The sequence below is a fragment of the Zalophus californianus genome, chromosome 10 (assembly GCF_009762305.2).
Source record: "Zalophus californianus isolate mZalCal1 chromosome 10, mZalCal1.pri.v2, whole genome shotgun sequence".
Taxonomy (NCBI): Eukaryota; Metazoa; Chordata; class Mammalia; order Carnivora; family Otariidae; genus Zalophus; species Zalophus californianus.
In genome coordinates, this window is record NC_045604.1 from 21,427,238 (window position 1) to 21,444,290 (window position 17,053).

The following is a 17,053-nucleotide window of genomic DNA, read 5'->3' on the forward strand; positions in this document are numbered from 1 at the left end:
ATCCCTAGGCTTCTCAGAGTGAAAAGAATTTGGAAAGAAACTCTAAGCTTCCAAAATAAGTAATATTGGAATACTTTAACTGAAATGTGTATTTGAAACAGATGAAACACATCAAAATGTAATTTAATTAATCAGGTATTTATTGTATACTTACTGTGTGGCCAACATAGAACTTGAGTAAGATAAAAATAATAATAAGCCTGCCTTTAAGGAAGTTATATTTTAGTTGGAAAGACAAAATAGAAGACATGCTCACATACGAAACATTTAGTAATTTAAGACAATATAAAATTCTGTACTAAAAACTGGATGTTAGCAAGAGTCAGAATACTTTAGAAGTCCCTACATATTAGTATTGACTTTTGATCAAATTATTTAGAGTCCAGAGATAACACATAGTCTCACTCTGCCTTAAGGATGGATTTTATTTCGCCTGCACAATATTTTAAGGAAAAAATGAATTCTTTGCTAACATCACTTTAAAAAAATCAGAAGACATCACATAAAAATACCTATTCTAGCTTGAAAATACTTTATTTGGTAGCACTAAGCCAAAATTTCGCTAAAACATTAGTAGGTTGTACTCTTTAGTTCGTTCCATCATCTTAACCACTCTCTATTACATGACCTGTGCCATTTATTTATTTTACCAACATTTACCCCATAGGCCTCTTTGAGTCTGATAACTCAAACATCCTCTTCCCCATTTTACAGAAGTGAAAGCTAAGGCCCAGATTGGTCACACAGCCATTTATTGATAAAATGTAGGCTAGAACCCAAGCTTCCTCAGCACCCCAATCCAAAGTTCTTTCCACTATTAAAAGAAATTACAAAAGAAATGAACACCTTGTTTTCCTTTAGTTTGGCCTGTAATAGTTTCTCATTTATTTAAAAAAAAAAAAACGAATTACTTACCTACCTGTCCACTTCCACTTATCTCTGCTACTTGTAAATGTTTATTTATTTAGTAGTGGAAAGGGACAAGTGAATAGATTATTTGAGACAGATCTGTACTTTGTGAATCATTCTGAGATTGTAGACCTGAGATAGGTATTGTCTACCAAAGTTTCTAATGCTGGTGTCTCAAAAAAGAAAAAAACTCTATAATAAAATGACTTAGAATATAGGAGATTTTTTTCCAGAGCCTCATATTAAAACTATTATGATGGAATAAACAAAATTATTTGACTCCATTGGCTTAAATGTCTTTTTTATATCATAGAAAGTAGCCTCACAGTGTAGAGTTTAGCTCCTCTGTATCTAGTTATTTCATTCTCAGTAAACATGTTCTGTTTTTCTTTTTCACCCAGAAATTCTCATGCCATTTCAATTCTTTATTTTCTTAAAGGACTTGCTATTGTGACCAAATATATTACAAAGGGCTGGAAAGAAGTCCATGAATTGTATAAAGAAAAAGCACTTTCTGTGGAGACTGAAAAATTATTAAAGTATCTGGAGGCTGTAGAGAAAGTGAAACGCACAAAAGATGAACTGGAAGTCATTCATCTAATAGAAGAGCATAGATTAGTTAGGGAACATCTTCTAACAAATCATTTAAAGTCTAAAGAGGTAAGTATATTATAGCATGTGATTAAACATGTGAGTAATTTGTGGTTTGTATTACGTATTAAAATTTATGATGTGATATGTATAAAATTTAAGATATGTAATTTATAAGATGGGTAACATCAGTTCTTTTTAACAAAAATGTAATTAATACCTTGAAATTAATATTTATTTAAAATACTTAATACAGTGCCCAGATGTAGTTGGCATTCAGTTAAGTGTTATTTCTGCTTCATAAAGGCTGGCTAATTTGCCTTGCTAATTAAAAATAAATAAAATTCTGTGCAGTTCCTTCATAAAATATACTTTACTTTCTTACTCTAGTAAAGAGCAAATTAATTTGATAAGCCTTTAACCAATGTACAAATCTTTTTATTTAGGAAATACTTAGAACCCCAAAAGAAAGCCTTAAAGAATATGTTAGTAATATTATTATTGATACCACTATTATACTGATTCATTTGCCCTTAATTTCTTATATTTCTACCTGTGTCACTTCAATAGGTATGGAAGGCTTTGTTACAAGAAATGCCTCTTACCACATTACTAAGGAATCTAGGAAAGATGACGGCTAATTCAGTGCTTGAACCAGGAAATTCAGAAGTATCTTTAGTATGTGAAAAACTGTGTAATGAAAAACTGTTAAAAAAGGTAAGCATTGGGTGGCTCGGTTGAACATCTGCCTTTGGCTCAGGTCATGATCCCGGGTTCCTCAGATCCCCCTGCTCAGCAGGGAGCCTACTTCTCCCTCTCCCTCTCCCTCTGCCCCTCCCTCCTGCCCCCCCCCCCCCCGCTTTGTGTGTGTGTGTGTGTGTGAGCGTGCACGCTCTCAAATAAATAAATAAAATCTTAAAGAAAAGAAAAGAAAAAGGTAAGCATTACCTTTGTTAGCCACTACTAATTGAAAAAGTCACCTCCTAAATTTTGGAAATGTAGCCAGTGCAGTTTCAGATGTTCTGAGACTTGGATACTTTTATCATACCAGATTTCATTTAACTCTGAAATCTATGTCCTCGTTTTTGTTTTTTCTCTATGAAATACATTTATTAGCTACAGTAACAAAACCTAAGACACATAATGACTATCTTTCATTTGAATTTTGCATTTACTTTCTGTCTCTGTCTTGTTTCTAGGCTCGTATACATCCGTTTCATGTTTTAATTGCATCAGAAACTTATAAGACAGGTCATGGTCTCAGAGGAAAACTAAAGTGGCGCCCTGATGAGGAAATTTTGAAAGCTTTGGATGCTGCTTTTTATAAAACATTTAAGGTAATGGTTTGACTTTTGTTTTGTAACAAATGACCCAGTTGGGACTTGATATATTTTATAAAAACACATTTTAAAGATGATACTAGTAGTTTAACCATTTTTTATTAGATACTCATTTGTTTTTCCATAGTTCATGTAAATGTGGATATATAATTAACATTGTTAAGTTTATGAGTAAAGAATTTCTCCTTACCTATGGACAATACCCAATCATAAAATCATTTTGTTAAGTTTTAAGATACCAAATTTAAAATTTTTTATTCCTGTAGAGTCCTTTGACTTGGTCCTCTGTCATTCTCTTAATCAGTAGTGGATCTCCTCTGTCTTGGTGGGAAGTGATTTTTTTTTTTAGGACTGAAAATCCTACATCAGAGCTATAAGTTAAAGTTTTTGGCTTTAAAATTTTCTTGTTACTCCGCAAAATAGTAACTAAATTCAGCAAATTAAAGGGATTATACAAATGAAATTTATCTTCAATATACAAAATCAATGTAATACATCACATTAATAGAATGAAAGGACAGTCACACGATCTCAATGCAGAAAAAGCATTTGGCAAAATTCAGTACCATTTCATGATTTAAAAAAACAATAAACTAGGAATAGAAATGAACTTCCTCAACATGATGAAGGCCATATATAAAAAACCCAGAGCTATCATTATATTCAATGGTGAAAGATTGAAATCTTTTCTCCTAAATCTAGAGAACAAGACAAAAATGCCAACTTTTTTCCGCTTTAGTCCTACAAAGTACTGGAAGTTCTAGCAGTTAGGCAAGAAAAATAAATAAAAGGTATCCAGATTGGAAAGGACGAAAAATTATCTCTGTTCTCAGATGACATGATCTTATAAGGAGAAAAGCCTACAGAATTCACAGAGAGCTTAGAGCCAACAAACAAATCCAGAGTTGCAGGATATAAAACCAATATGTTTTTCTAAAATACTAAAATCATTAGTATTTTTATATACTAGCAATGAACAAAGGATTTAGCTTTTGATTAGCCTTAAGAAAACATTTCCACTTACAGTAGTATCAAAAAAATAAAATAAAATAAAAAGACTTAGGAATAAACTATGAAGGTGCAAGATTCATAAACTGAAAACTATAAAACATTGCTGCAAGAAGTTTAAAAAGACATAAATAAATGGGGGGAAAGACATGGTTTGGAAGACTTGTTAAGATGACAGTACTACCCAAAACAATCTGCACATTCAGTGCAATTCCTCTGGCATGTTTTGCAGAAATAGAACCCACTGAAAATTTATGTGGACTTTCAAGGGACCCCCAAATAACAAAACCTATCTTGGCTCAGTCGGTTAATCATCTGCCTTCAGCTCAGGTCATGATCCCAGGGTCCTGGGATCAAGCCCTGCGTCGGGCTCCCTGCTCCGCGGGGAGCCTGCTTCTCCCTCTCTCTCTGCCTGCCGCTCTGCCTACTTCTGTTCTCTCTCTGTCAAATGAATAAATAAAATATTTAAAAAAAAAAAAAACCAATCTTGAAAAAGAAAGAATGAAGTTGGACTACTCACACTTCCAAACTTAAGGGTTTCAAAACAGTATAAAGCTACAGTAATCACAACCGTGTGGTACTGGCATAAAGCAAATACATAGACCAATGGAATAGTAGAATGCAGAGGCTAGAAATGAACTCTCACACGTGTGATCAATTGCTTTTTGACAAGAGTGTCAAAACAGGCTAACGCAGGAAAAGCTGGTCTTCAAAAAATGGTGCTGGGGAAACTGGATAACCACGTTAAAAGAACAAACTTGCCTCTTTAAATTACACCACATACAAAAATTAAAGTGGACCAGTGACCTCTATCTAAGAGCTGAAACTATAAAACTCTTAGAAGAAAACATAAGAGTGGAAGTTTCACGACATTAGATTTGGCAATAGATTCTTACATATGTCACCAAAGCACAGGCAATAAAAGGAAAAGTAAATGAATTGGAGTTCATCAAAATTTAATAAACCTTTTGTGCATCAAAGGACACTATCAAGAGAATGAAAAGATAACCTACAGAATAGGAGAAAATATTTGTAGATATATATTTGATAGCTTTTTAATGTTTAGAACATATATAAAGTGCTCTAACTCCACAGTAAAAATACAAAAAAACCAATTCAAAAATGGGGAAAGTACTGGAACAAGATATTTCTCCAGAGAAGATATCCAACTAGCCAATTAGCACGTGAAAAGATGTTCAACATCATTAGTCATCAGGGAAATGCAAATCATTGGTTCTTATCAAAAAAGCAGAAATAACAAGCCTTTGGGAGGATAGGAGAAATTGCAACCCTAGTGCACTGCTGGTGGGAATGTAAACTGGTATAGGCCTGTGGAAAGTTTGGTTGTTCCTCAGAAAGTTAAACATAGCATTACCATGCCATCCAGCATTTCCACCACCTATGTATATACCCAAAAGAATTGAAAACAGAGAATCAAATGTACCTGTAAATGAATGATAATAGGAACACTATTCACAATAGCTAAAAGGTAGAAACAACCCAAGTGTTCATCAAGAGATGAATGGATAAACAAAATACAGTATATACATACAGTGGAGTATTCAGCTTTAAAAAGGAATGGATTTTGAAACATGCTACAACATGAACCTTGAAAACATCATGCTAAGTGAAATAAGCCAGATACTAAAGGACAGGTATTATATGATTCCATTTATATGAGGTATCTGGAATAGGCAAATTCATAAAAAAGTAAAACAGTTGCAAGGGGCTAAGGGGGGATGGGAATGGGGAGTTATTAATGGATACAGAGTTTCTATTTGGGATGATGAAAAGGTTCTGGAAATAGATAGTGGTGGTTACATACCATTGTAAATGTACTTAATGCCATGAAATTGTACCCTTAAAAATGATTTAAAAGCAGTTTATGTTATTTATATTTTACCACAAACATTTTGCTAGAAATTCTCAGTTTACTTTATGAGGAATGATTTCTAAAAAAGAAAACACAGGAATATGGTAACTTCTTTAAATAAAATTACTAAGTGGGCTATCTTATTTCCTTTGTTTTTCCCCTCTAGTAAAAGCTAAGCATTTTCAAGTACTTGTCAATTAATTGGTAAATCAAAAATCACATCTTTTATCTTAGAAGTCTCTCAAGTGAAAGATGAGTAAATAATGATTTTTAGGAATCTAATTGTAATTTCTGTGATTGCTTTTAATGATTGTTTCGTTTTGTTTTGTTTTTTTCAGACAGTGGAGCCAACTGGAAAGCGTTTCTTGCTGGCTATTGATGTCAGTGCTTCTATGAACCAGAGAGTTTTGGGTAGTGTACTCAATGCTAGCACAGTTGCTGCAGCAATGTGCATGGTGAGAACACTAAGACAATTTAGAATTTTTGCCACCCTAAAAAATGTTTAATGTGGGGCAAAACTATAAAGTTAGGTATGATCAGGATTACGTTTTCACTCGCTTTTGTCATTTTGCTTCATAAGCAAAGTTTTAAGCCTGGGTGGCTCAGTCAGTTAAGCATCCAACTCTTGATTTTGGCTCAGGTCACAATCTCAGGGTAGTGAGTTTGAGCCTACATCGGGCTCCACACTGGGCATGGAGTCTGCTTAAGATTGTCGCTTTCCCTCTGCCCCTCCCCACTGATGTGCGTGCTTTTTCTCTCTTTCTCTCAAGGAAAAAAAACAAGTTTTAAGTATACTGTATGCATACAGTATTGTAGGTAATATTTATAAAGCATGTCTAATAACAATAGAAATTTTAATTTTATCAAATATTAAATAATGTATTGTTGAGAAAGTAGATAATGCTTAGAGAAATTATTAATAAATACAGAAGTTAAAAAATCAGGAACTAAGAATAACAGACTTTGGTTCTAGCCTGACTCTGTCACTTCTCTTCTGTGGCTTTATTCTTTATTTAATAAAATGAGAAGGACATATACTCTGTTTGCTTCAAAGGATAGTTATGAGAACCAATCGCTTTGTAACAGTTTGTGAAAGTACTTTGAAAGCTATACTGTTACTGTGTAGTTCCAAAACAAAGTAAGTTTAGAAATAAAATAAGTATCTTTTCTTTTAAAGATTTTATTTGAGTGAGAGAGCATGGAGTAGGAGGGAGGGGCAGAGGGAGAGGGAGAAGCAGACTCCCCACCGAGCAGGGAGCCCGATGCAGGGCTCCATCCCAGGACCCCGGGATCATGACCTGAGCTGAAGGCAGACGCTTAACCAACTGAGCCACCCAGGCACCCCAAATTAAATATTTTCTAAAGATGAAGTTTTATGAACTTCAAGATACTGTGTTTATTTCACCCAAATCTGCTGAAAAGTACCATCTTTGAATTTTTCAGGTTGTCACACGAACAGAAAAAGATTCTTATGTAGTTGCTTTTTCAGATGAAATGGTACCATGTCCAGTGACTACAGATATGACATTACAACAGGTTTTAATGGCTATGAATCAGGTAAGGAACTGTTTTATTAAGTTTACTTAACGTGTTATGTAATAATCTTATTTTGATGTTATGCCTGATATTAATAAGTTTATGAGAACAAATAGTTTTATCTCAGTTTTCCCATGAGCACAAAATAATAAATATATACACATGCTTTGAGAAGGTCTGTGTATTAGCTGTAAGCAAAGTGATAATGTAAAAAATAGTATTTTTAAGTATTTAATTATTTCAGACATCTCAGTATGGAAACTAGGACACTTTTATTCTTATCCATGTTTTTGTTCTGAGTTAGATCCCAGCAGGTGGAACTGATTGCTCTCTTCCAATGATCTGGGCTCAAAAGACAAACACAGCTGCTGATGTCTTCATTGTCTTCACTGATAATGAGACTTTTGCTGGAAGTGTCCATCCTGCTATTGCTCTCAGGGAGTATCGAAAGGTAAAATTCTAATATTCTTTCTCACCCCAAATAAGACTTAGTTCTCAAATATCCATCTTGTTTTTCCAAAAAATACTGAAGATAGTTCTGTACCTTTGTATAGGGATATGCCAGTTCAACAGTACTTGAAATAAAAAATATTGGCTATACATACATGGTTTATTTCAACTAGTCCCAATTCTAGACATTACTAAAATATCCTCTGCAAAATATTTTTGGCAATAATAAAAATATTTTCCCTTAACTCTGAATTTTTAATAATTCATTGTGCTCCTTGAAAAATTAAAGTATCATTTATTAATTTTGTTAAAGCACTACATAAAGTTAAAGCAAAGCTATCATCTGTGTTTTAAGTTGTATGGCTATTTCTGTGTTCTCATCAGTGCTCTCTCTGAAATCATGGAAATGTTCTTTATCTACAGTATCCAGTGTGGAAACCACTAGTCACATATGGCTATCAAGCACTTGAATTGTGGCTAGTATGATGAGAACTAGAACTTCAGGAGTTCTGGTTCTCAGATTGGGGTTTTCCTATCAGCAGCCTTAGCCTGGGACCTTGTTAGAATTGCAAATGCCTGGACCCCATGGGAGACCTGCTAAATAGAAACTGAGAGAGTGGGATTATGTTTTAACAAACCCTCCTGGGGATTCTAATGTATGTTAAGTTTGAGAAAAAGGGAGAGAATAGAAATTGTAGTCAAGGCAACCTGGATTCTGAGTCCTGGGTCTTTCTCTTTTACTAACTGTGGACCTATGCAAATTATTTAACTGATACATGTCATAGTATTTAACAGTACTAATCTTTTAGAGTTATAACAATTACATTAGATAAGTTACTTAACGAGTTCATTATGGTATCTGGCATATTGTATACTCAGTGGTTATTGGGTTTTCTCCAAAATTCAATTATTTTAACCTAAAGTCATAGCTGTAGAGAACAAGTTCTTACATGTGACATGTATATATAACAAAACTATAGACCAAAAGTTGATAATCGCAGGGAAATATTTCTTTATATATACCCACACACACTGCCCCAGTGTTTCATATATTGGTAAAAATATCTGATGCCCCCAAATGTCCTGACAGGTTTCATAAGTAGAAAGTCTAGGCTGCATAAGAATGCACTCTAGGGTGCCTGGGTGGCTCAGTTGGTTAAGCGACTGCCTTCGGCTCAGGTCATGATCCTGGAGTCCCGGGATCGAGTCCCACATCGGGCTCCCTGCTCAGCGGGGAGTCTGCTTCTCCCTCTGACCCTCCCCCCTCTCATGTGCTCTCTCTCTCTCTCATTCTCGCTCTCTCAAATAAATAAATAAAATCGTAAAAAAAAAAAAAAAAGAATGCACTCTATGGGGGCGCCTGGGTGGCTCAGTCGTTAAGCGTCTGCCTTTGGCTCACGTCATGATCCCAGGGTCCTGGGATTGAGCCCCTCATCAGGCTCCCTGCTCCGTGGGGAAGTCTGCTTCTCCCTCTCCCACTCCCCCTGCTTGTGTTCCCTCTCTCGCTGTGTCTCTGTCACATAAATAAATAAAATCTTAAAAAAAAAGAATGCATTCTATGGCCCATGGAACAGAGAAGTGGGAATTTCAGGCAGGCTGTTTACATTCCTGTTCTGAAGATCACAGAGTCTGACCCTGAAAGATTAACCAATTTTATGGGGAGAAAAAAATAAGACTTTGAAATGAAAAGTTGTGATAGAATTTGAAGTGTTTTAATTTCGGAGGTTATTTGCTTTTGCTTACATAAATTTTTAAAATATGTATTTTGATCTTTTCCTACAGAAAATGGACATTCCAGCTAAATTGATTGTTTGTGGAATGACGTCAAATGGTTTTACCATTGCAGACCCAGATGATAGAGGCATGTTGGATATGTGTGGCTTTGATACTGGAGCTCTGGATGTAATTCGAAATTTCACATTAGATGTGATTTAACCATAAGCACCAGCATGATCTAAGAGGTCCGTTGCCATCAGTGATCTCACTAAAAGTATGTAGCTACTTCCCAGCTAATCTTAATCCAATGAAAGATGGTAAGATGATAGTATAGTATGTGCATAATGGAAAATTTACCTTACCAAAAAAAAAAAAAAAAGATGAGCCCAAAGTTCTTTCTGTCTACTAAACTAGCTCTTGGGAAATAGCTTCAAAATACACTGTAGCTCCCTCTATCTAACAGAGAACTTCTTGTTGATAGACACTGTAAAATAGTCAAACAGTTTTGCTGTGGTGAATAATTACATTTGTACGTAAAAGAAGTAAGAGCCAAAAGTAGTAGTTCCTTATCATGTCACTTGTTTGAAAAGTGCTTAAAAGTTTTTTTAAATGTTTGCATTGGGAAAGGACAGCTATGATAATGTCCAAATACTCCGAAATGCACTGGACCATGTAACTGTGATGGAATATGAAATTCATATGTAAATTTTTATACCAAGCAGTTTAAAAAAAAAAAAAAGACATTTGATTAAATTATGAACAAGTTTTACAAATTCCTTGGAGTTTTCTAAGATCACATAACTAGCAGCTTTCTTACTGGGTGAAAAAGATGCTTTGATATTTTATTTACACTTGTAGGATTGTTACATTAACCAGAAAAATAGTGGAAAAACCCCTGAGAAGTTTGTGTCAGGTGAGGAAGTCTGTTTGGTTTGCTTTTTGTTTTTGTGCATTTTATTGCTGTGAGTGGGGGCATGACTTGACAGTTTGTGCTAAAATATAACAACATAGCCAGGTGTAGCCGCACTTTTTCTTTTTTTCATAGTCCTACCAAATGAAAACAACAAACTTTTAAGCATTTAACTCCCCCACTCATAAATCTAAAAGTATGATAATTAAAATCTCAACTGTAACCAGATTAGCTTTTTCCTTACTTGAAAATAAATATTCTAATTAACTATTTTTTTAGTCAGTTGTCAGTGGGTTTTAGTTATTTCCTAATTGTAAACATGTCAATGACATATCTCTCTGTCCATTATTCATTTGTGGCAAGACATTCTTTTTTGATAGTGTAAAAAAAATAATAATAAAGCAAGCTAGGTCTTTCACGTTTCAAAGGCAACTTTTGAGTAACATTACTACTAACCAGTCTGTAAGAAAATTTTTTTTCTTTTTTACTTGTGTATGATTAAACTTCCTTTTCATTACACTAAAGTGCATTATTTTCTTGAGCAAATGTCCCTTCTTTCTGGGGAGGCTTAACCTATTGAAATGCCAATATTTTTGCTCATAATTATATCATGGTTGTTTAAGATAACATAAAATTTCAATTTTTATGTGTTCTTTTCATAATAATGATTTACTGAGGATTTATAAAGCCCTTCTTGCTGTCATGTGAAAAGTCAAACTAGTAAATGTAAATTATAGCCTTCTGTGGTTAGGAGTTTGAGGTTTTGTTTTGAGGGCAAAGGGGACTTCAGTAGCGTTACGATTTGTGAAGATATTTTGTTTCATGAGAAATTTGGGCTCTGGAAGTGACAAAATGTCCCTTTCAACCTTATTTGACATTAATGCTGGCTCTGCTATGAGTCATTCCTTCAAGGCAACTGGTAGCAATTAGTAAACATTGTGATTTACCTGAGATTTTTTTGTCAACAAAGTAGTATGTGCATACCACCACCCCCATACATTGCTTCTGATGTCATTGTTTTTTGACCCTCTGTCAAACATTGGATGTAAGGTGTTAGCTCCTTTTGATAACATTAAAATATGTTCAGATTGAACTTAAAGTTTAAAGAGCCTAGTAAAATTATATAATAGTTTTTGAAGTTTCTAAGTAAACTCAAGATCTTAAATTAAAAATAACATGATCTAACTTTTTATTCCTAATAGAAATGTTAACTGGAATATAGCATAAAAGTTTTATTTCCTTCACTTACGTACTGTTCCTATAGTGCTTTTAGATGTTCACAAGCTAATCAATCAGAGAAGATTAGATGTGACCTTTTTGAAGTATTTAGGTACATCTAATTAAATGGATTAGGGTAAAATTTAAAGAAGAAGAAAATCTGAAATTTAAAAGATTATTAAGTGTAGGTTAGGCAAGGTCTAAAATAGTATGGCTTTGGAGTACTAGATCTAGCCATCTTGGACTCTTCATCCCCATTCCAGAATTCATCTCCCCACAGAATGGGAAGACATGACTCACAAGAGTAGGAGGTAAAATAAAATTATTCAAGACTTTTATCTTTTTAGGTATTAGGAAATAATGTATCTACATGATTGCTTTAGGAGTAGAAAAACAAATTGTGAACATGTATACTTTTGTAGTTCATAGTAATCCTCAATTACGATTAATGTCTTAACAACCTGTGTTGCTATATATAACATAACCCTATAGAAAAAATTTTAAAACTTTACCTCATTATGAATAAAATTTACTCAAGTGATAAAGTTTTATTTTCTGATTTACTTTTAGGATTATTGCTACATTAATATTTAGGGAAATTTGCTTTAAAAACAATTCTAAGAAAAACTTTATTTCTTAGAAAATATGTAAATATTTTCAGGATATAGTTATAATTAGTCAAACAAAACTAATCTTATTCTCATACCCTTCCTTATTAGTTGAAATTTCTTGAAAATGCCATTTATTAACACCGTTATATATTATTTAGTTTAGTTACTGTTTTATGGGAACATGAGTGAGGAAGATGCTAGTGAATGGAATTTAGTGTTACCCTTCTGGAACCTCTTGCTTTATCTTACTGTGACTGTAGACAACCAGTGTAACCTTCAGTTTTTGTTATCTTTTGAAATGTGACCTATCTTGATGCTGAGATCTTAGAAGAATCAATGATTTAATATCTGTATAAAAGTTTAAATTAGGAGGAGGGCTTGCAATACAAATTAGAACTTTTTTTAATTAAAAACATTCTTATTAGGAGATACATGTTTCAAATGATAAAATGTTTTCAAAAAACCGTTCAGTAGGCTCAGTAATTCGTTAAAACATTCCTGTTCTGAGTGGGAAAATGTGGAAGATACATGTTCACAGTGAAGGTGAGTATTATTGACTAAGAAGTCACTACTGTCTGATCAAGAGAAAGTAACATATTCCAAGTCTTAAGATCCACTTGGATAGACCTAGAAAAACTTATACTCTAAATGAAGAAACACTATTAATAAGCATTTGATTAACCTTTTAAAATAACAGATAAATCTACAAATGATAGTATAACATTTTATCAGGATTTAGCCCTCATTTTCAGAGATTTTGCAAAAATAATATAAAGTTTTGGAAATTTAAAGCAAAATTCCTGAATAAATTGGAGGATCTGACAGTTAAGTGAAAAACATTTTAAAAGCACATCTAAATCAATAAGTGAAAGGAAATCATTGTGATCACTTATTGCACTTGGCCTAATTTAACCGAAAGATTACATACCCACAAATAAAACTTTCTTGAAAAATTGTGCCCTTAGAGTAAATTATCAAAAATGAAAAATTCTAGTCTTATATGCCACAGGTTTGGGGTGATCTGTTAAGGCAATATCCCCTCTAGAGAAATGCTCTATAGCCTCAATATAAACATGCACAAGGAAGAATTAGAAAAAAAGGTATGAATTCAGTTATATTTACTGTACAGATTTTATTTAGCATTTCCCTGTTATCCGCTTCCTAATCTTATTTGTTCGAAGATTATACCTTGTTTTTTTTTTCCTTTTTCTTAAAATTATTTTATTCTGACATTTTTGTCTTCTGTTTCTAGTCCTGCTCTTACCTCAATAATAAAATGAATGACAGGAAAATCACCCATATTTAGGGTTGGGATGAATTTCTTTGCAGATTTCCATTTGTTCCATACAGATTTAAGATCATATTTTTTCAAACTAATAATGGGCAGGTCTCTTGGAACAATAATTGGATTAATATATTTTCTCCCCAAATCAAATTACATTGTATACTTTTTACGTTAGATGGTTGCAAAAATTTTGTGGCCTTTAAGTAAGATTATTTAGCCTTTGTTTGCAACTCTGGATCTACTTTGCTCTTAGAAAAAGCACTCTTAGAAAAATAATTAACTGAATACTCAGAAAATAGCATCATGAGCATCATGCTCATATTTCCATATAAAAACGACTTTCAAATCTTTCATCTACTAAGTACTTCACTGAGCTTATATATACATCGTTTGTGGTGTACAGGATCTTGTAAATAACTTGTATTCACATTTAACATTTTTTTAATTGGTAAGTTATTTGCTTTTAAAAAATTATAAAGTTAATTTTAAAATTCTATGGCAATATTTTTTCATGTACTTAAGCATACTGTTTGAATAAAATTATAATAAATAACACATTTTCCTAAACCATGAAAGTATCAAATTCTATATTAGAAATTGGTAGAGACATAAACTAGAGGAGTTGCATTGCAAAATTCTTATTACTGAAATTAAGGTGATTATTTTCAATGATTATGAATTTTATAAATACAATGAAAATACACAAAAGCTGTTTCTGAGCCTAAAGAGATTTTTCCCTTTGCTTTTTTTTAATTTAGCACCACCATGTGTCATATTAATTTTATGAACATAAGTCATACTGAATTTTAAAATATATTTGGATTTCTGTACTTTTAGAAGTTATCAGAAAACTGAACAAAAGAAACAGTAAGTTAGCTACATTTTTGCTGGTTTCACTTAATGAACACTTGGATTGTTGAGGGTAGTAAATGAGGTAAAGCCTTGCTATTTTATATATCATTACCACATATAATCGATAGAATATTGAAACTTTCGTTTAAATACTTACTGGGCTTTATTTGCAGTGTAAACTTTAGAATTCATATACAGCCAAATTAAGTTTAAAATATTATACAACTAATGAATAGTAATCAAATGTTTTTGTTGTACTATTATTTTAAATACGGACTATAGATAATGTGGTTTGGTGTGAGTAGACAACATTTCTGCAATGCATTTGAGTTATATTTTCTTCCTTTATGTCAGCTTCTGATAATGAAGAAGTTCTCTAAAGGGATGAGATACATGAAATCATCTTTTTAAAAAAGTTGGTTAGGGGAGAGGTTATAATCTAGTTCTAAAAAACTGTCCATTTGTTTTATATAAAGGCTTTGATTTCCATAATTGACCACTTACTGAATATTTAAATTACACAGAATAATGCCTGCATAGAATAAAATATAAGTATGCAAGAGCCTTAAAGTGAAAAAAATGAATCTTCTGACTGCCTTAAAATATGACTAACTCTCCAACAGGCATACTAGTTACTTTCGATAGCGTCTGTTCATTAAGTAATGCCTTAATAGTGTTAGTGTTTCTGAAGTACAGAACTCAAAGGGTCTTTTAGAGCTTTCATTTTTACATAATGGAAATTTAACTGTTAAGTTTTAAAACCTGATAGTACATTAGTAGTTTAAGCACCCATTTACAGGATAATCTGGGTACACTGATACATTCTACATACAAGACTGTTAACATCAGTAATATTTTGTGGTAGTTTAAGGTTTTTTTGTTTGGTATAACAAGTTATCCAAGAAGCTGGACTTTGTATAACATAATCTCCAAGGACCAAGCTGCATATTTAAACACTATGAATGAAAAACACAGTTGTACAGTTTCAAAAATGATTACTTTTTTGAGGGAATTTTTCAAGACAAAAGGCAAATACTTTGTTTCAAATCTATAAGCACATTCGTTCAATGAAGTGAATATAGTTGTAAAACATTGTGATTGTTGCAATAAAAACCAGGCCCGTCATTTAATTACATTCACATTTTTACATTCACGTTGCCTTTCAAAGCAGGAATATTTTATAAAACTGAAAGAAAACTTTAAATTGTCAAGCTGGTGCTTAAGAATACAAAGTTTTATTTATACAAGTTTCATTTCAAAGGAAGGGACCCTGCAAAAGGGGGGGTTCTTAGGTCTGTTGATAAACTTACTGATGCTTTGTTGAGTCTTCCATGTTTTCACTGTAAATAATATACTTAACAATGTAATTTTGATGTTTTCTGGTAGAAAATGGATGAAATACTAATGAATTAAATTTATTTCATGATAAAAGTTTTCACCGATACTGTGAAATCTTGACTTTCTCTCCTTTTCTAGCCTTGCAAAATACCATACTGAATACATCACTGTAGACATGGGGTGCAGATGCACATTATGGGAACTGCTTCTGATCAATTGTATTATTGTAGAAATTGATAGATACACCAAATAAACTCTATGCACATCAAATAATGGTCTTCGTTTCTTTAAAGAAATAAGAATTTTAAGGTTATAATATGCCTTATAGAATCTGAGGCTCTTAGTAATCTAATATTTCAATAAGATGAAACTAGTTTGATAATTTTTTTTTAAAGACTCTATTTATTGGACAGAGACACAGCGAGAGAGGGAACACAAGCAGGGGGAGTGGGAGGGGGAGAAGCAGGCCTCCTGCTGAGTGGGGAGCCCGATGTGGGACTCAATCCCAGGACCCTGGGATCATGACCTGAGCTGAAGGCAGATGCTTAACGACTTGAGCCACCCAGGCGCCCGAAATTAGTTTGATAATTAACATTAGCCTTATAATGCCTTCTAGTTTAGTTATATATGTTTAAAATACGTGTGTGGCGCCTGCGTGGTTCAGTCGTTAAGCCTCTGCCTTTGCCTCAGGTCGTGGTCCCAGGGTCCTGGGATCGAGCCTCACATCGGGCCCCCTGCTCTGCGGGAAGCCTGCTTCTCCCTCTCCCATTCCCCCGCTTGTGTTCTCTCTCTTGCTGTGTCTTTCTCTGTCAAATAAATAAATAAAATCTTTAAAAAAAAAAAAAATACATGTGGTTGAGGAATCTCTCCCAGTGGATTTCTGGATTTAACCAAAATGCACATTCTTAAAAAGAGTTTTATAACAGGATTCTTTTGTGAAGAAATTACTCAAAAGTTACCTTTGGGAAGTGATGTTAACACCAAAAATCAATTATGTAAACAAAGTTTTAGTGCCAATGCAGACATTCCTCTTTTCTCTCTGAACTCCCATAAAACTACGAAAACCTCTAAGATCTGAGCATATAGGTTATACAAAAGAGTAAAAGCAAGTTACATCAGAATATACCTACCAAAACTTTGAACATTTGGTTGATTTTATAGTTCTCTATTTAAAGATGACAGCAGTTGTATGGAGAAAGTAAGATCACAAATTATGCATTCTTCATGGATGAAGAAAACCAGACTTAAAAAATGTTTAACAGTAGGGGGTGCCCGGGTGGCTCAGTTGGTTAAGCAGCCCACTCTTGATTTCGGCTCAGGTCATGATCTCAGGGTCCTCGGATCGAGCCCCACGCTGGGCTCCCTGCTCAATAGGGAGTCTGCTTCAGGATTCTATCTCCTGCCCCCCCCCCCCCC

At 33.6% G+C, this 17,053-nt stretch overlaps 1 protein-coding gene across 3 annotated transcripts in view; it reads left to right on the forward strand.

Moving 5' to 3' along the window:
* The window catches only part of RO60 (Ro60, Y RNA binding protein), a 28,875-nt gene extending 12,910 nt beyond the window's left edge, over window positions 1–15,965 (forward strand). For 2 of the 3 annotated variants that reach the window (XM_027610016.2, XM_027610015.2), the window contains exons 3-9: window positions 1,349–1,569; window positions 2,071–2,217; window positions 2,700–2,837; window positions 6,060–6,176; window positions 7,165–7,278; window positions 7,562–7,708; window positions 9,490–9,804. In XM_027610016.2, coding sequence (XP_027465817.2) covers window positions 1,349–1,569; window positions 2,071–2,217; window positions 2,700–2,837; window positions 6,060–6,176; window positions 7,165–7,278; window positions 7,562–7,708; window positions 9,490–9,642 — 1,037 coding nt within the window. In that variant the 3' untranslated portion in view covers window positions 9,643–9,804. Of the gene's footprint in view, window positions 1–1,348; window positions 1,570–2,070; window positions 2,218–2,699; window positions 2,838–6,059; window positions 6,177–7,164; window positions 7,279–7,561; window positions 7,709–9,489 lie in introns of all 3 variants that reach the window. The other variant, XM_027610014.2, reaches the window with a different exon arrangement.
* The last annotated feature ends 1,088 nt before the right edge of the window (window positions 15,966–17,053 follow it).